The sequence below is a fragment of the Myotis myotis genome, unplaced genomic scaffold (assembly GCF_014108235.1).
Source record: "Myotis myotis isolate mMyoMyo1 unplaced genomic scaffold, mMyoMyo1.p scaffold_m19_p_11, whole genome shotgun sequence".
Classification (NCBI taxonomy): Eukaryota; Metazoa; Chordata; class Mammalia; order Chiroptera; family Vespertilionidae; genus Myotis; species Myotis myotis.
In genome coordinates, this window is record NW_023416315.1 from 77832685 (window position 1) to 77852437 (window position 19753).

The 19753-nt window shown below is 42.6% G+C and overlaps 1 protein-coding gene across 1 annotated transcript in view; it reads right to left on the reverse strand.

Annotated features, from left to right (window-relative positions):
• The window catches only part of LOC118666507 (biliverdin reductase A-like), a 60867-nt gene that overhangs the window by 33496 nt on the left and 7618 nt on the right, over window positions 1-19753 (reverse strand). The window contains exons 3-5 of the mRNA XM_036328948.1: window positions 15444-15565; window positions 12646-12765; window positions 6555-6652 (exon numbers count right to left, since the gene is read on the reverse strand). Coding sequence (XP_036184841.1) covers window positions 6555-6652; window positions 12646-12765; window positions 15444-15565 — 340 coding nt within the window. The remainder of the gene's footprint in view (window positions 1-6554; window positions 6653-12645; window positions 12766-15443; window positions 15566-19753) is intronic.

Here is a 19753-nt window from a genome sequence, read left to right on the forward strand (position 1 = left end):
CATCTTTTCTCCAGAGATGTTTGCAAATTCAGACCTTTACCCTTCCCCTTTTATATTTTTCTTGTCAGAAATTTTCCTTATTTATGTTGTGAGCTAATTTCCAAATTGCAATACTGTCTTTTTTCCTCTGTCTTCTTTAATATTTTTACCTTCTTTAGCTTTCGTTATATTTAAATGTATAATACCCTGTTTTGAAAAAGGGCTGCAATATCCTGTTTCTGTCTGACTGTTTGTAATCTTGCTTGCAGTTTTGTATAATTTTACCTTTTGCTTCAGTATTTCCTATAATGGAGGTCTTAAGGTGGTAAATTCCCTGGGCTGCTGTGTGTCTGGAAAAGTTTTTATTTCTCCTTTATATTTCAAGAATAACTTTGCTGAATATATTATTCTTGACTGATAATTTTTCTCTTTCAATAGTTAGAGTATTTGATTCCATTCTCTCCTAGCTTGTAGGCTGCTGCTGAGAAACCCGGTGATAACCTAATGAGATTCCTTTAGAGCTTACTCTCTTCTTTTCCCTGGCTGCCTTGAAAATTCTTTCTTTGTTATTAATTTTTGACAATTTTAATGCAATGTGCCTTGGAGAAGGCCTTTTTGGATTGAGATAATTAGGTGTTCTGTTTGCTTCTTGGATTCAAGCATCTAGCTTTGTCCATAGGTTTGGAAAATTCTCATCAACTCTCTGTATGAATAGGACCTCTGCTTCCTTCTCCTTCTGTACTCTTTCTGGTATACCTATTGTGTTAATATGTCTCTCTGATTGAGTCAAATAGTTCTCATAGAGTTCTTTCATATACTCTCAAGTCTCTCTCTTCTATCTGCATCATTACTATCTTCAATCTTTAAGGATTTCTATCTTCAATTTCACTAATTCTTTTCTCCAACTGGTCAGCATCATTTCCTGAGCCTGCTAGTTCATCACTATTTATCAAATTTCTATTTGTTTTGTTTTGTTTAAATTTCAATGTCTTCAGTAAAGTATTGCTTTTGTTTGTTGATTTTATTTCTGAGTTTATTAAACTCCCTGTGTTTTCTTGTATCTCATTGAGGGTTTTTCCAGAACTGCAACCTTAACTTCTCTGTCATTTAAATCACATATTTCTATGTCTTTAAGTTTATTTTCTAGAGATTTGCATTTCCTTTCTGAGTTGCCTCATTGCCTTGGTTGTTCATGGTATGTCATAGATTCCTTCTTGTCTAGGCATCTACAGAAATGAGATCTGCTTTTTTTTTTAAGTATCACTTCTTGAGTAGGTTGATAAGAAGTCTTGTTTTCCAGAAGGTGGCACTGAAGGACAAGTTTTTTAGTTTCTCTCGTGCTGCTCCAGCTTCTGGGATCTCTGCAGAATGGTTGAAAATGTCCTGTATCCCCTAGTCTCTTCTGCAACCGGGTCACCTCGGTCTCAAGGTACCACCGCTGTGGGGGAATGTGGTGGACAACGTGTTACGAGCCTCTGAAATCACCAGGGTGAGGTGTGGTAAGCTGGCAGAGGTCAGCTGTTGTACGTGTGGTTTGTCCTCCCAGTAACAGTAATTGCCAGACCTCAGCTGCTTCACCTCTGTATCTCCACCCATCACTAGGATTAACTGCCGCATGTACCTGCCATTCAGGGGAAAAAGTCCTGCTGTCACTCCAGTCCTAGGGTTTGCAGGTCATGTGTTTTATAGCCCAGTGCTCACAGCTGTAGCTTCTCCTACCTGCTACCTCTGGAAGGGTGAAGGGAGGTGGCCAGGCTCCATGGCTTGTTCTGCCTGACTAAGGGGCCACCAGACAACGGCATCTCTGTGCTTCGTTTCTGCACTGGTCACTGGGTTTAGTGCACTGTGTACCAACCACTCTGGCAGGAACGTTCACTGTATCTCTTTGCTCCTCTGGGCTGCAGGAAATACAGATGGCAACCTGATTCCTCCCCCCTTTCAAGACTCAAAGGGCTGCATCTGTGGTACCCGTCTCTGCTCTTCTACCCTCCCCCTTCCCCCGCCTCGTTCCCCACTTGCTCCCACTCACCCACTTTCAGATGTTTCAATGCACAAATCTCTCAGATGTGTTTGTATTCATCAGGGAATTCTCTGTTCAATTATCACTGTTCAAATTATTGTAACTTCAAAAAGAAAGACCAGGGGAACTTCTCCTGCTGCCATTCTGCTGTAGTCATTCTCCCTTACAGGTTTCTGTATTTGTCTTTACATTTACCTGTACCAGGGAGCTCTTTTTATAAGTTTGTATGCCTTCCTGTTGCTGCCTAGTATCCTTTTGTTTTAATTTGAAGGAACTTCCTTTAGCAATTCTTCTAGGGTACTAGTAGGTCTAGTGGTGATTAATTCACTCAGCTTTTGTTTGTCTGGGAAAGTTTAGTTCTGCTTTCATTTCTGAAGGACAGTTCTGCTCAATATTGTATTCTTGTTTGGCAGATTTTTTTTTTTCTTTCAATACTTTGAATACATCTGACCATCATTCTTGCTGAGAATTCTGCTGATAATCTTAAAGGAGCTTTCTTGTATATAATGAGTCACTTTTCTCTTGCTTTTTTTTTCAAGAGTCTGCCCTTATCTGTGACTTTTGAAGCTGTGATTATGTGTCTTGGTGTGAGTCTCGAGGTTTATTCTAGTTAGAGTTCATTAAGTTTCTGAAAATTGTATATCATTTCATTTGTCACATTTTTGGAAGTTTTCAACCATTATTTCTTTAAATAAGCTCTCTGCCCTTTTCTCTCCTTTCCCTTTGTGGCATATATTGATCTGCTTGATGGTATCCCATAATTCCTTAAGATTTCTTCACTGTTCTTCATTGTTTTTTCTCTTTGTCCTTATGAATCAAATTTCAAATGATCCATCCAAGTTTGGTCTTTTCTTCATTTGGTTGATCAAGGTTGTTGTTAAACCCTTCTTGTTGGCTCTTCAGCTCCAGAATTTGTTTGGTACTTCTTATAGTTTACATCTCTTTGTTGATATATTTTAATTTTGCTCATGTACGGTTTTCCTGATTCTTGTTTATTTGTGGTTTCTCTTAGCTGACTGTGTATCTTTTACAGAGTTATTTTTTTTAAATTAAATCTTTATTGTTCAGATTATTACATTTGTTCCTCTATTTTCCCCCCATAACTCCCCTCCTCCCAGTTCCCGCCCCACCCTCCGCCCTCACTTCCCACCCACTGTCCTCATCCATAGGTGCACGATTTTTGTCCAGTCTCTTCCCGCATCTCCCACACCCCTTTCCCCCCCAAGAATAGTCAGTCCATTCCCTTTCTATGTCCCTGATTCTATTATAATCACCAGTTCATTCTGTTCATCAGATTATTTATTCACTTGATTCTTAGATTCACTTGTTGATAGATGCATATTTGTTGTTCATAATTTGAATCTTTACCTTTTTCTTCCTCTTCCTCTTCTTAAAGGATACCTTTCAGCATTTCATATAATCCTGGTTTGGTGGTGATGAACTCCTTTAGTTTTTCCTTATCTGTGAAGCTCTTTATCTGACCTTCCGTTCTGAATGATAGCTTTGCTGGATAAAGTAATCTTGGTTGTAGGTTCTTGCTATTCATCACTTTGAATATTTCTTGCCACTCCCTTCTGGCCTGCAAAGTTTCTGTTGAGAAATCAGCTGACAGTCGTATGGGTATTCCCTTGTAGGTAACTGAGTTTCTTTCTCTTGCTGTTTTTAAGATTCTCTCTTTGTCTTTTGCTCTTGGCATTTTAATTATGATGTGTCTTGGTGTGGTCCTCTTTGGATTCCTTTTGTTTGGGGTTCTCCGCGCTTCTTGGACCTGTAAGTCCATTTCTTTCACCAGGTGGGGGAAGTTTTCTGTCATTATTTCTTCAAATAGGTTTTCAATATCTTGCTCTCTCTCATCTTCTGGCACCCCTATAATTCTGATGTTGGTACGCTTGAAGCTGTCCCAGAGGCTCCTTACACTATCCTCGCATTTTTGGATTCTTTTTTCATTCCGCCCCTCCGGTTGGGTGTTTTTTGCTTCCTCGCAGTTCAAATCATTGACTTGATTCTTGCGCTCCTCTGGTCTGCTGTTGGGAGTCTGTATAGTATTCTTTATTTCAGTCAGTGTATGCTTAATTTCTAGTTGGTTCCCCATCATAACATCGAGGGTCTCATTAGTTTTCTTGTAGATCTCATTAAGTTTATCGGCGGCTTCTAAACAGTTCTTGAGAGACCTTAAAAGTGTGGTTCTGAACTCTATATCTTCCATTGACAATTTTGTCCTGTTTCTTTGTCTCCGCATTTTTTTTATGCTTTCTTGGTGCACCCCCTAGTGGTCTTTGTGCGCAGTCTTGTAGTTAAGCCTTGATTGTTGTAGCTAATACGAGGGAGGGTTTGACCTCCAGGCCAAGTGGCTGTGAGAATTAGCTGTGTCTGCAGTGAGAGAACTTCTGTCCTCTAGGGAGATGCTAATCTAGCCTTTGCCTGAGGCTATCCGGCAAATGGCTCTGTGCAGGGCTTGGGCAGGGCGGGTCGCACAGGATCAACAGGGTGGGCCGGAGAGAGCAGTTATGGCAGCTCTCAGTCCTGTCCCCAGGGGCTCTGCCTCTCTGAGTCCCAGCACCCGCTGCAAACCTCAGAGAGAAAGCTGCACTCGCTCTGACCGAAGCCAGACAGTCCCGCTTCTCCCATTTGAGACTCGCCCGTATCTGGAGCTCAGAGTCTGCGACTCCCTCCCGATTGAAAACGCCAACTGCGCCCTCCGCCGCCAGCCCGCTCCGCGCACTCCGCACCTCAGAATTTGACTTCAGCACTGCACCTCCTCTGAGTGTCCGTATGCGTTTCTCTTTCCTTCTAGTTGTAGGACTTCCACTCAGCCAGCGTTCCTGTGGTTCTGGGTGATGTCCGTTCTGTCTTTTAGTTTCACTTTTGAAGTAGTTGTTCAAGGCAGCAAACTCCGGCATTAACCTATGCCGCCATCTTGGTTCTCCTACAGAGTTATTTTTAATTTTTTTTCAGATAATTCATAGGTCTGCATTTCTGAGGGTCAGTTTCAGAAAATGTTTCATTAGGCTATTTTCCTCTTTCTTTGTTTTCCTTGTGATTATTTGTTGAGTTTTGAATATTGGACAAAACAGGCACATTTCCCAGTCTTTACAGACTAGTTTTGTAAAAGAGACTTTCACCACTCAGCCAGGCAAAAAAATTCTGGGGAGGAGGGATTACCAAAATTTTCCTGGAATGTACCATCTCTGGGATTATATGTATAATTTCCAAATTAAAGAGGTTTGTTCCTGTTCTCAAGAACCTGTAATCACTTGCTGCCCTTCCCCCTCCTGACCCCCCTCTTTCTTCCGCCATGGCTATCTGCAGTAATGCACTCTTGCTGGCGCTCTCCTTGTTTTTACTAGTAACAGTCCCCAAACTAGCATTCAAAGTATAAATGTCTTTGAGAAAATTGGACAGATATGTACAACAAAATTAAACTAGACAAACTTCTTACACCATACACAAAAATAAACTCAAAATGGATTAAAGACTTAAATGTTAGACTTGAAACCATCAAACTGCTAGAAGAAAACATAGGCAGTATAATCTTAGACATTTCTCATAGCAATCTATACTAATAAAAGGATAATATGCTAATTAGACCAGCTAGACCGGATGTCTTCCGGAAGTCATTCCAGACATTCTTCCTGACAAAGCCAGGGCCTGGCCTGGAGGAAGCCACCTGCTGTCCCAGGTGCCTGTGGCTGGCCAGAGGGAGGGAGGCCCGGGTCGTAGGTACATGCTATTAACATGACTTATCACTATATCATGACCACCTGGCTTAGGCAGTTTCTGTCTATTTTCTCCCATGTAAAGTTACTCTTTTTTTCTCCTTTTCATCTTGTGCTCTTTGGAAGAAACTCACTACATGCAGGACATTATCTTCTTGAAAACACTTAGCCTGTTATCTTGCAGAGTATTCCACATTCTTGTTTGTTTGATTTTATTATTTGGTGTCACTTTTACCCCTATGTTTCCTGCAAACTGAAAATTTAATTTAAATATTAATTATATGTGGATGCTATGTACATCACACCAGATGGCTCACAGTGTCAGAATGATCCATATTAGCGTCATTTGGTTAGGATGGTAACACCAGAGCTCTTCATTGCAAAGGGACAATTTCATTTTTTGTAATTAGCAAAAAGCCTAGCATATAATATTATAAATAGTATTCCTCTTAAGAAAAAATAACAACTACAAAATGTGAATATAAAATAATTCATTACTCTGATCTGGGCATTTTTCCATTAGCAATATAAATATCACATGAATAAAACTAAAATCATATCATGATACTACCACAGGTGGAAACTAATAGAGTAAAAAAAAAGCTGACAAGTCTCAAAAAAAAGTTTGTAAATTCCCACCCATCCCTCTGCCCTGTTGGCACTCCACATATCCCTTTAATGTGCCTACAGTAGTGAGGTGGGGAGTGTTGGGAGCCTTTTGTATCAGTAATATATATGATATGGGGATAAACTATAAAGGAATAAAGATACCACAGAATTCTTAGTGACGGTAACTCAGAAACAGGGACTGTGCTCTAGACAGATAGAACATACATCACCTTTCTGTTCAGCTAGCTCCCACAGGTCCTGAGCTGCTGTCCAAGACAGCGCCATAGGGTATTCCACAAGGACATGCTTGCCAGCATTAAGGAACTGCCTTTGGAAACAAGAGATATAGAGAGAATACACTTCAAATAAGCTGCACTGAAATGCATTGCATGAAAGAGTACAAAATGTTATAAATGCACCAAAGTCTAGGTGTGCAAATGTGCCATACAGGTGAATCAAAACCAGAAGATAACGGTGATGAAATGTACTTCACATTATTTCCTACTATACTGTAAGAGAATGATTTTCTGATAATTTAAAATTTTGCTTATTCAACCACTCACATAGTCAACCAGGTTCTATTTACCAGTTATTTTGGAGAAGAAATAAAGACACGCTGACAGCTAACTTGCCAGTTACCCCATGATAGCCATAAATGAAAACTACAAAACCCACAGCGGCTAGCTCTGTCTGAGGCAGTCTAAAAAGATTTCACTAACGACAACTGAACCGACTCTTGAATTATGAGTAACATTTTTCAGGTGCAATGGAATGAGCATATTTCACTTTATGCAGAATATGCAGGGGCTTGGGCATTTTCTGGGGCGTTGTTCATTTGGATTATGATAAGAACTTCAGCATGAGCTATAGGGAGTAAAGGGAAATGAGGTAATACTAGTAGCTGGGAGCCTGACTGTGAAGGATTTAGAATGCTGTGCTCAGAAATTTGGACATTGTTCCCTAGATATTCTAGGGTATAAACGTTTACAGTTTATCCTTGAACAAAGCACCAATCTCCCACACAGTTGAAAATCTGCATGTAACTTTGACTTCCCCAAAACTTAAGTACTATTAGCCTACATTTGACTGGAAGCTGCATCAACAATATAAATAGTTTATTACCACATATTTTATATAGGGTGTCCCAAAATTCACGCAAGATTTGCAATTGAATTGAATTGCAAATCGTGCGTGAATTTTGGGACACCCTATATGTTATATGTATTCTTACAATGCAATAGCTAGAGAGAAAAAAATGTTGAATGACATCAGAAGAATGGCAACATGAGAGATGACCCTTTGAAGTTTAAACTATTCAAACAGCTATAATTTAACAAAAGATTCCCTGTTCAATGCACAAATGCACCTGAGAGGTCATATATTGGAACATTTAAAGGTAGGCAAGTGAGAGCAAACCAGGGAGGAAAAGATGCTGAGCCGAGCCACAGACACAGCCTTGTAGCTGGGAGCTCACATTGGGGCTCAGCCCAGAAAGGGGAGAAATCGGGTTGTGGCTGACACTCCTTTCAGCTGGGGTTGGGGCGGGGGGGAAGCAAAGAAATTCGGTGGGCATTGCTGCAGAAGTGGGCAGTATGAGCTGTGGCTGAACCCAGATATCTGATCAGGTACACAGCACAGAGATGCAGCCATGGTTGCCTGGCTGTCAGCATTCCAGACAGAGAAAAAAACCCACAGAGCATGGAGACAAACAAGATGGCGGCATAGGTTAACACCTGAATGTGCTGCCTCGCACGACCACACTAAAACTACAACTAAAAGACAAAACCAATATCATCCAGAACCACGGGAAGGCTGGCTGAGTGGAAATTCTACAACTAGAAGGAAAGAGAAAAGCTCATTAAGTCTGGCAGGAGGTGCAGAGGTGTGAAAGTGTGGAGGTAAGGAGGCGCACGCGAAAGGGGCTGGCAGCTGGCTATGTTGTCTTTTTCAATCGGGAGAGAGATACAAGCTCCCGACTGCTCTGAAATCCAGTTCCAGGTGAGAATTTGGGGACCCAGACTCATACGGAGAGAAATGTACTCTCTGGCATTGGGCCGGAACGTGAGGGCGGCTTTCTCACAAAGGTGCTTGCAGCGTTCATTGTTCCTCCATGGGGACGCACAACACAGACCCCAGGACCTACCGGGGCAGGGCTGACGGGCAACCAGCTATTTGCTTCACCCTAGTGATTCCCTGAGACACCCTCTTTCCCCCTACCCCCCGCCGCACCCAATTTACAACCCCACCAAAGCTGTGCACAGAGGCTTTTGCATACGAATGGCCTGGCCTTTCTCTGCCTAAAAACCTGTCAAACTGTAGCTGTGTCAGAGAACCCCAGAGCATTCAAAATAAGGCCTAAGGCTCCTCAGCAGCCTACATTGCTTCACAGCTGTGCTTCATTGGAGCACCTCCAAACCCCAAACAAAGAGGATGAATCTGCAGATCTCTGAGGGTGGCCTCAGGCAGTGGTTCACTTTGCACCTCCTTGGAGATCCAAGAGCCAATATACCCAGTGGTCAGAGTGAGACCATCCAGATTACAACTCTTCACATTCATAAGAGACACACTCAGGGAGCTGATTCAGTGAGCGCCAAAGCCCCACTGAAGCAAGTCCTGCCCCATAGGGTGTCTCCAGCACAGAAGTTCTCCCATTGTAGACACAATTGGTCCTCACAGCCAACTGGCCTGGAGGTCAATTTCTCCCAGTGATACCAACAGCAATCAAGGCTTAACTACAATAAGACTGTGCACACAGCCCACAAAGGGGTGCACCAAGAGCATCCACCTCAGGTGACTGGGGAGGCTGAGCCACTGGGCCTTATAGGACACCTAACACACAAAGCCACTCTATCAACACAGGGAAGCAGCCAAAATGCAGAGACAAAGAAACAGGTCACAAATGAGAGAAATGGAGGAAAGCAAACTACTGGATATAGAATTCAAAACCATGGTTATAAGGTTACTCAAGAATCTTCTATAAACCTCCGAGAAATATAGTGAGACCCTCAAATATATGAAAAAAGACAAATTAGAAATTAAGCATAAACAGACTGAAATAAAGAATAATATACAGAGATCCAACAGCAGACTAGAGGATCCCAAGAATCAAATCAAAGGTTTGAAATACGAAGAGGCAAAAAACACCCAACTGGAAAAGCAAAAGGAAAAAAGAATACAAACATATGAAGATAGTGCAAGGAGCCTCTGGGACAACTTCAAGTGTACCAACATCCGAATTATGGGGGTGCCAGAAGAAGAGAGAGAGCAAGATATTGAAAACCTATTTGAAGAAATAATGACAGAAAACTTCCCCTACCTGGTGAAAGAAATAGACTTACAAGTCCAGGAAGCACAGAGAACCCCAAACAAAAGGAATCCAAAGAGGACCACACCAAGACACATCATAATTAAAATGCCAAAGGCAAAAGACAAAGAGAGAATCTTAAAAGCAGCAAGAGAAAAACAGCTAGTTACCTACAAGGGAGTACCCATACGACTGTCAGCTGATTTCTCAACAGAAACTTTGCAGGCCAGAAGGGAGTGGCAAGAAATATTCAAAGTGATGAATAGCAAGAACCTACAACCAAGATTACTTTATCCAGCAAATCTATCATTTAGAATTGAAGGTCAGATAAAGAGCTTTACAGATAAGAAAAAGTTAAAGGAGTTCATCACCGCCAAACCAGTGTTATATGAAATGCTGAAGAGTAATCTTTAAGAAGAAGAAGAAGAAGAAAAAGGTAAAGATAAAAATTATGAACAACACAGTGACAACAAATACATATCTATCAACAAGTGAGTGTAAAAATCAAGTGAATAAAAAATCTGACGAATCAGGGGCATAGAAAGGGAGTGACAATTCTTGGGGGGAAAGGGGTGTGGGGGGGTGCAGGAAGAGACTGGACAAAAATCGTACACCTATGGACAAGGACAGTGATCACCCCTAAGTGCTCTCCCCTGCTGGCCTGATCGACCCTAACTGCCTCTGCCTCAGTCTCTGCCACCGTGGCTTTGTCTGGAAGGACGTCCGGAAGACATCTGGTTTATCCAGTCTAATTAGCTTATTACCCTTCTATTAGTATAGCTATAGTATGTACTACAGTTAATTTTATACTGTTATGGTTTAGTACTTCATTTTTACATTTGTTTACATTTCTCTCAACTATGAATGGTACCATTTACAGTTGTGCTTGTGTGATTAAGTTTGGACAAACTTTCGCTTTTTATAATAGACTTCGTACAAGGGGCACAAAATTCATGCAAGGGGCTTGCCTCTCACATCCCCGGCTGCCTCGGCCAGCCCTCGCAGCCCCTTGCAGCCTCAGCCGGCCCTCATCTGGAACATTGTCTGGACAGTTGTTCTGCTGTTCGGTCTAATTAGCATATTAACTCTTTATTATATAGGACTTGTAAATATTTTATGGTAGTAAATGATAAAATAAACTATCATCTATATGTATTTTATGCATTCATGACTACCTAACTTTTTATTAAAGTTTTTGATATTTTCTAGGCTACACAGTTTGTCTACAAATTTTTTCAAATTATCTCAAATCTCCAAAAAAAATTTAATTGTATTTATTTAAAAATATCTACATGTCAGTGGACCTGTGCGGTTTAAACCTGTGTTGTTCAAAGGTCAACTGTATAAGCATATAGTTATATGATCACTTTTTTTTTTTTTAAAAAGAAAACACCACTCTGGTACCAAAACGGTTAAGGAAAACCAAAGAAAGGTTTTCCTAAACACACTCTGTCCACACAACAATCGGCATGATAAAGAGGGAGCACCTTGCTCCTGGAAACAGCAGAAGCAGTTTAACGTAGGGACCTAGAAGGGAAGCTGAGGCTCAGGGAGACAGCTGGCTAGGTCCTCCCCGGCCTCCACCTTCCAGGCTCAATCCCACCGAATGCTGGCAGGGCTCTAGGCTTTTCACTCAAAGGCGGGGCAGGGGGACACCTCGATTCTCTGGCTTTATAAACAGTCATCTCCCCTCTCTGATGCCACCACTACTTCCTTTCTTATCTCATGGCAGAACCACTTCATATTAAAGGAGCTCTCAGAGATATTTCAGATGTTGAAAGTGCAAAGGATAAAATTTTTTAAGCTTTTCCAAACTTAGAATAAACGATGGCAATTCACCAAGGCACGGTGGCTGGCTTGGTGAAGATGCTGGCTTTATATCCTGAGTTATATGATGAGAAAAAGGCAAACAGTGTTCAAACTACTCTCAATACATTTTTTTACAAAGAAATAAAACACTTTCATTCTTAATATTTCTAATGTTTTAAATCATAGTGTACTAAAGAAGTATTAACTTTACTATATTTTTCACTTCCTTACATATTTATAACTAATAGGAAAGTTTTTAAAGTTTTGATCATCTTTTTATTGTTGACATTATTACACACTAGAGGCCCAATGCATGAAATCCGTGCACGGGGAAGGGGGGATGTGGGGGAGAGGGTTGTTCCTCAGCCCGGCCTGCACACTCCCCAATCTGAGACCCCTTGGGGGATGTCCTACTGCTGGTTTAGACCCGATCCCTGTGTCAGACATTGCTCTCACAATCCGGGACTGCTGACTCTTAACCGCTCACCTGCTGCCTGCCTGATTGCCCCTAACTGCTTCTACCTGCCAGCCTGATCACCCCCTAACTGCTCCCCTGCTGACCTGATTGACACCTAACTGCTCCCCTGACAGCCTGATTGCCCCCAACTACCCGCTCCTGATGGCCCAATCGTCCCCAACTACCCTCCCCCGCTGGCCTGGTCACCCCTAACTGCCCTCCCCTGTCGGCCTGGTCACACTCAACTGCCCTCCCCTGTAGGCCTGGTTGCCCCCAAACTGCCCTACCCTTCTGGCCCAATCGCCCCCAAACTGCCCTACCCTTCTGGCCTGTTTGCCCCCAACTGCCCTCCCCTGCCAGCCTGGTCGCACCCAACTGCCCTCCCATGTAGGCTGGTCGCCCCCAAATACCCTCCCCTGCTGGCCTGGTCATACCCAAGTGCCCTCCCCTGCTGGCCTGATCACCCACAACTGCCCTCCCCTGCCAGCCATCTTGTGTTGGCCATCTTATGATGATGTCGCCCTTGCATGACACCACCTAGGTTTTTATTATATAGTATATCCTCCATTCTCCCCTCTTTGCTCTCCTCCACACAACTCATCCCCCCAGACGACAATTTTTAAAGGTGATGGATCCATTGTAATTTTCCCCATTGACTATTAAGACCCATTTGTGAGACTTCAGCTTGCCCAGTCATTTTTGCAGTCCTGAACTACTGTGCAAGGCCAGGACTGCCTGCACTGAAACCCACCTGATATAGTCCTCATGGCTGGTGTTTTCACTGCAGATATAAGCAACGTCAACCTCTTGGCTAGAAAGAGCATCTTCCAAAGAAATCTGCTGGACTTCATCAATGCATTTGAGCTCGCGCCTGTTTGAAAATAACAGAAATGGAACTTAAAAGTAGACAGACATCGACTTAGAATAAACGAGCATCATCTTTCTCCCTCCTCCCAGAAATGTCTTGATGATCATCTTTAGGGAGAGAAAAAATTAACTTCCTCCCCCCACTTCAGGACATTTTCCGTGATGGAGTGAAAACAGCCTCAGGATTGAAGTCATGGGACCGGGCAATGAGTGCTGATACTACTGCTAACAACCAGTGTGAGGTGGAAGTCTTTGAATCACTTAATATCTAAAATAAAAATAATTGATCTTTTTCCTTAAGAAGAATAATCCCTATGGTCACTGCCAGCTCCAAGTACCTGGCCAAACACTATGGCTACCAAACCTAAGTCGAATCCCATATATTAACACCTTAGAGGTACAAATTGCTGTGTGACTTCAAGCTCCTTCACAACCATCAGTGGCCTTGTGATGGTCAATGGAAGGCAGGTATCACTGCCTCCTTTACAGGTGAGCTGACAAAGCCCAGAGGGGCAGTAGTTGCCAAAAAGAGTAGCAGAAGCAGGACAGGAACCCTAAGCCTTTTGCCTCTTACAGGGTAAGAAGAAACTCCTTATTTAGAAGATCTGAGGATCCTGGCATTCTGCACGCTACCCTTGTGCAGAGGCTGGAGCAACAGAGCAGTCCTCTGATGAAGGATGCAACAGAGGAGATGGGGCGGCCAGCAGAGGGCTCCCATCCATCGCAGAGCTCCACTTAAGCTGCAGCAGGCAGAGGGCATTTGGGCCAGTTTGGCTGCCAAAAGAGATTATGGTAGGTTTCTTCTTATGGGGGCTACCCAATCTACACTGCTCCATTTGACCAATACTTATTGTTTGCCGACTGTGTGCTAGGCACCATGGGGAGGACCATAAAGAATAAACTAAAAGTCCTCAGCGTCTATTGAGCTCACAGTCTTGTAGAGAGAGGCAGTCACATACACATCAATAACAACAACACAGGTCTAACATGAGAACTGTGGTGCTGGAGTACATGTGGGAGACTCAAGGAGGGCAGGAAACATCAAGTTTAGGGTTTCAGAAAAGGCCTCCTGGGGAGAAGGTAGGACTTAGCAGACCGTGAGGAACAGGGTAAGTGAGCAGGGGAAAAGTGTGACAATGGCAAGGGTGCAGTAAAGCAGTGGGTATGAGCTGGCCATCTTCCCACACAACCTGGGGACTTTAGGGATTCCCACTGCATCAGCCATGGCAGCCGATTGGCAGAGGGCTGAGGCTTAAGCAAAAAGGAAAAGCTTCACTACATCATGCTCAATGAGAGCTTCAAACCGGGGCACAGCGGGCGTTATAGTGTGGCTAATGGTACTTTTGATCTCCTATTTGTATGCAGCTCCCTTAGAATCTTACTGGGAGGGGAGGATTGACCATCTGCAGATTCCCAGAACTTCTGAGTCACCCTAGTGACCCAAAGTCCACTTTAAATATTTAAAGGAATAGCCAAATTTTGAGACAGGCGAACTGGAAGAAAGTAGGCCCCATAAATTAAAATATTAAAAGAATCTGCATGGCCCTAGCTGGTTTGGCTCAGGGGATACAGCATTGGCCTGCTGACTAAAGGGTCCCGGGTTCGATTCCAGTCAAGGGCACATGCCCAGGTTGCAGACTCCATCCCCAGTAGGGAGTGTGCAGGAGGCAACCAATCAATGATTGTCTCTCACCATTGATGTTTCTATCTCTCTTTCCCCCTCTCCCTTCCTCTCTAAAATCAATAAAAAATATATTTAAATAAACAAATTAAATAAATAAATAAATAAAAGAATCTGCATGGACTATCAAATAGTTAATTATGCTTTCTAAATATATTTATTTGATTTCTCTAAAGCACTAGAAAGTAGAGACATGCCTACCTTACTCACCACCACATTTCCTCAGCCAACACAATGCCTGCAGCTAATTCACAATTAATATTGATAAATGATGTTACATAGCATTAGTTTGGTGAGCAGTATGTGTGTGAGAAAGCAGTGAGGGGTGGAGAAAAGAGCTGAAATGGGGCAATAAATAATACAAATGGTGATAAGTTTGATTTTGGTTGGTTACAGGACAGAAATGAAGCTCCCCAAAAGTGGGGCTCAAAATTACCAAAGGAAAAAGAACACATGGTATTTAAAGACGGGCCTTGGAATCAAATAGACCTACATTCAAATCCAGTTCTTAGACTTTCCAGCTGTGCGACCTCAGGCAAATGACTCAACCTTTCAAAAAGTGGCTCAGTTTCTTAAAGGTGGAGTTGATAATGGTAACAGTATCTATGTCAAATGGTCGGTAAGGCTCAGAAAGCTCAAGGCTACTGCGTGGATAAGTGATGTAGTGATTAACTGCTGCACACCTGAAGCCTTCTTTCAGGCCAGCCCTCCCTGTGTTCCCTGTGCCCTTGTGTTCCATGTGTAACTACAGGCCCTGTGCTCATCTTCCCTCCTTTGCCTCTGTAGTCCCTTCTAGGCTGGTTCACTGCTCATCCCAGCATGCTTCAGTTCCCAGACCTATCCGAACTTGAGATCTTGTGGGACTAACCCTGAGCAAAGTTTTCTGGAAAACTCTGGAGCTGATTCTCTCTCCTGGGCCACGAGAATCTCCGTATCCCCAGGCCTTCTCCATCCCACTGGGCTCCCCATGAATTACAAGGTGAAAAGCAAGTGTGAGCCACCTGGACACGAAGCCAATCAGGTTCAGGAACGCTGAGGAAGAATGCGTGCTCCACAAGTCTCTCATCCGCACAGAGCCGGCTCTGCCAACGCCCACCACCACCACGCCAAACTTCCTCTCAGGCTAAAACACAAGACACCAAGGTGGGGTTTAAAACAGTCGAGAGTGCAACACAATTTCTATTAAAATACCAATGGCAGATTTCACAGGTCTAGATCAAATATTCAAAAAATGTATATGGAACCAAAAAAGACCCCAAAGAGCTGCAGCAATCTTGAGAAAGAACAATGTTGGAGATATCAAAAGACCTGAAAGAAAACTATACTACAGAACATTGTAATCAAAACAGCCTGATATTGGTACAAGAACAAGTATGTAGGTCAGTGGAACAGAACAGAGAGCCCAGAAATATGCCCATGCCGCTTTGGACAATTAATATTGGATACGGAAGCCAAGAGCATAAAATGAAGTAAGACAGTCTCTTCAATAAATAATATTGGGAAACTTGAACAGGTGCATGCAAGAAAATGAAAATATACCACTAAATTATACCATATACAAGACTAAACTTGAAATGGATAAAAGTCAGGAAACCATAAAAATCCTAGAAGAAATCAGAGGTAGTAAAGTCTCAGACATCTCTCATAGCAATATTTTTGCCAATATATCTCCTAGGGCAATGGAAACAAAGAAAAATTAAACAAATGGTACTGGGGGCTGGGGGTGGGGGTTGGGTAGAAGTGAGCAAAGGGGGGGGCAAAAATGGGGGACATGTGTAATAGTGTCAACAACAAATAAATTTTAAAAAATCAAAAGCTTCTGCACAGCAAAAGAAACCCTCAATAAAATGAAAAGGGAACCCACTGTAGGGGATAGCACATTTGATAAGGGGTTAATTTTCAAAATATATAAGGAACTCATACAACTTAACACCAAGAAGACAAATAATCCAACTGAAAAATGGGCAGGGTTCAAAATGGCAGTGGAGTAGGTGGACCTTGCTTGCTCCCAGAAGAGAACTGGAAATCACAACTAAATTAGGGAACAATCACCCTGAATTACCCACTAAAGACAACCTGAATGCCAACAACTGGCAGAAGAAGCCACCTCAAGACTGTTAGGAAGGGCTAGACGTGTAAGAAACTGGCCCCATCCCACGGGAGACAGGCCAAGGTTAGGGAAGGGATAGCTCAACTGCAGGAGGTTAACCTGTGAGGCCCGAAGCCTAGATCCCAGACCACACTCCCAGTCTGCATCACCAGCCTCGTGGGGAACAGTTCCCACGTAGCATCTACCTGTGAAGGGCTGAGGGGTTCCTGTCCGCCAAGGAGAGGTGGGCCTGCTGGAGACAAAGCGACCCTTTTAAAGGGCCAATGTGCAAAACTGTTGCCAGCCACTCACCTTGGGCTCCAGCAGAGAGAGGGTGATGTGGACTGAAATCACCTGAGGAGAGACTGGGAAGAGACCTGGCAGAGTGGCTGCAAGGATCCCTGTGCTGGGCGATCTCCCCATTCCACAGCAGCCATTTTTCCTACAAGGAGCAATCACCCCCCAGCGCCATCAGCATGGGGAAAAGCATTACCCCACCCTCAAGAATCTGGCTCACCCACCCTCTGGAATCCTGTATCTTTTTAAAAATTGTTGACAGTATTACAGATGTCCCTCATTTTGCCCCTTTTTTCTCCCTCCACACTACCCCCGCCCCACTCCAGGCCTTCCCCCACTATTGTCTGTGTCCATGGATTATGCATATATGCATATATGTTCTTTGGCTAATTTTTTCCCATCCCCTCCACTCCCTTCCCCCACCCCATCTCTGAGATCTGTCATTCTGTTCCATGCTTCCATGTTCATCAGTTTATTTTGTTCATTCAATTTCACATATGAGACCATGTGGTATTTGTCTTTCTCTAACTGGCTTACTTCACTTAGTATAATAATCTCCAGTCCCTCCAGGCTGTCACAAAGTTTAAGAACTCCTATTTTACAGCCCCATAGTATTCCATTGTGCGAATGTACTACGGGTGTTTTTTTTTTATCTACCCATCTGCAGATGGGCATTTAGGCTGTTTCCATATCTTAGCTACTGTAAATAATACTGCTATAAACATACAGGTGCATATATTCTTTTTGATTGCTGTTTCTGGATTCTGAGATTATAGTCCCACAATGGGATCACTGGTAGTTCCATTTTTAGTTTTTTGACAAAACCCTATACTGTTTTCCACAGTGGCTGCACAGTCGGCATTCCCACCACAAGTGTACTAAGGTTAACTTTTCTTCACGTCCTCACCAACACTTGTTTATTTATCGATTGATGGTAGCCATTCTAGCAAGTGTGAGGTGATAACTCATTGTCCACTCTCACCACTGTTATTCAATGTAGTACTAGAAGTCTTAGCCAGTGCAATCAGACAAAAGAGATAAATAAAAGGCATCCAAATTAGGAATGAAGAAATAAAATTGTCAGTTTTTGCAATGACTTGATTTTTTATATAGAAAATACTAAAAACTCTACCGCAAAACTATTAGAAACAATAAACAGTAGAGTTGCAGAATACAAAACCAATGTATAAAATTCCATTTCATTCCTATATACTAACAATGACATTTCAGAAAAAGAAATGGAAAAAACAATTCCTTTTGCGATTGCAACAAAAAGAATAAAATACCTACAAATAAACTTAACAAAGGATGTGAAGGACTTATACACTGAAAACTACAAAGTATTATTAAAAGAGATTGAAAAAGACACAAATAAATGTAAAGATATTCTGTGTTCCTAATTGGAAGAATCAACAAAGTTAATATGGCATATTACCTGTTAGACAGACCTAAGTAGAGTAAGGATGATGGCCCCGTTACAGAAACTCACCAGGGCAGAAAGCCCCAGTTGCTAACCAGGGTCAATACTGGGAAAACAAGAACCTCGCCCCCACGGTAGCGTATCCTCCCCTCGCATATCACTGGTCATGTGGTTTGGACCCCTTATCTTTCATATCACTGACCAGGCGGTTTAGACCCCCTGACATTCTCCTCCCTAAAGATAGGTCTCAGTTGCATTTCAGCTCCAGGCCCAGAAAAGCAGCAAAACCAGACAAGTGATATTGTGGCTGCCTCAGGACCAGCGACACTGACTAATGACCCTCTGCCCTGGCACCAACCACTCAGAGGAGAAGATGACACCTGGAAAGCTGATGAATATTCTATTAAGACCCTCCCCTGAAATCTCCCCTAAGATTTCCACCTGCAAGAAAGAGATAACTAAGCTTTCAGGACAAAGGACCCAGAGCCTGCTCTCCCACCAAGGTCATTTCCTTCCCCTTCTCCTCCCCCCGACAGGCACGTATCCCCTAACCTCTAAGAGACCCCATGAGGCTTGCAACCAGGGAGCAATGGGCAGCTGTAGCTTGTCCCGGGCTAAGCCCCTGAACCTGTCTCCAAGGCCCCCTTTTCTCTGGCTTCTCAGTGAGCCAAAGCAGCCCATCCCAGGCTCTCCTGTTGCTTCTTCGATGCCCTTCCTTGTTTCACTGCCCTAAGAATATTTTTGCTGCCATCATGGACCCAATACCCTTTGGCTCAGTACTGTGTAACCCTGCCCTTTGGATATCTCCATGCCCCATTCCCTTTTATTGAAATAAATTTAAATTTTCTTTAATTACTGTCTGAGATGGCTATTTAGCCTTGCCTGCATACCACTGACTTTAACCTTTCATTACTCAATGCAATATACAAAGTTAATACAATCTTCATCAAAACCAAATGGCATTTTTAAAAGAAGTAGATAAAAAATTTATCAGATTTGTATAGAACTACAGAAGACCCCAAATAGACAAAGCAATCCTGAGAAAAGAGAGCAAAGCTGGAGGTATCAAACTCCTTGACTTCAAATTATGCTACAAAATGACAATAATCAAAACAGCATAGTATTGGCAGAAGAACAGACACACAGAACAATGGAACAGAATTGAGAGCCTAGAAAGAAACTAACATACATATGGACAAATAACTTTTGACAAAGGAGCCCCCCCCAAAAAAAAATACATTGAAAAAGAAAAAGGCTGTTCGCTATGTGGTGCTGGAAAAATTGGAAAGCAAATGCAAAGAATGAAACTAGACTACTGTTTGTCCCCATTTACAAAATTAACTCAAAAAGGATCAAAGACTTAAATTTAAGACCTGAAAAAATAAATTCCATAGAAGAAAACATAGGTACTAATCGTATGGACCTTGGTCTTAGAGAGGATTTTATGAATTTGACCCCAAAAGAAAGTAAAGCAAAAATAAATGAGTGGGACTATATTAAACTAA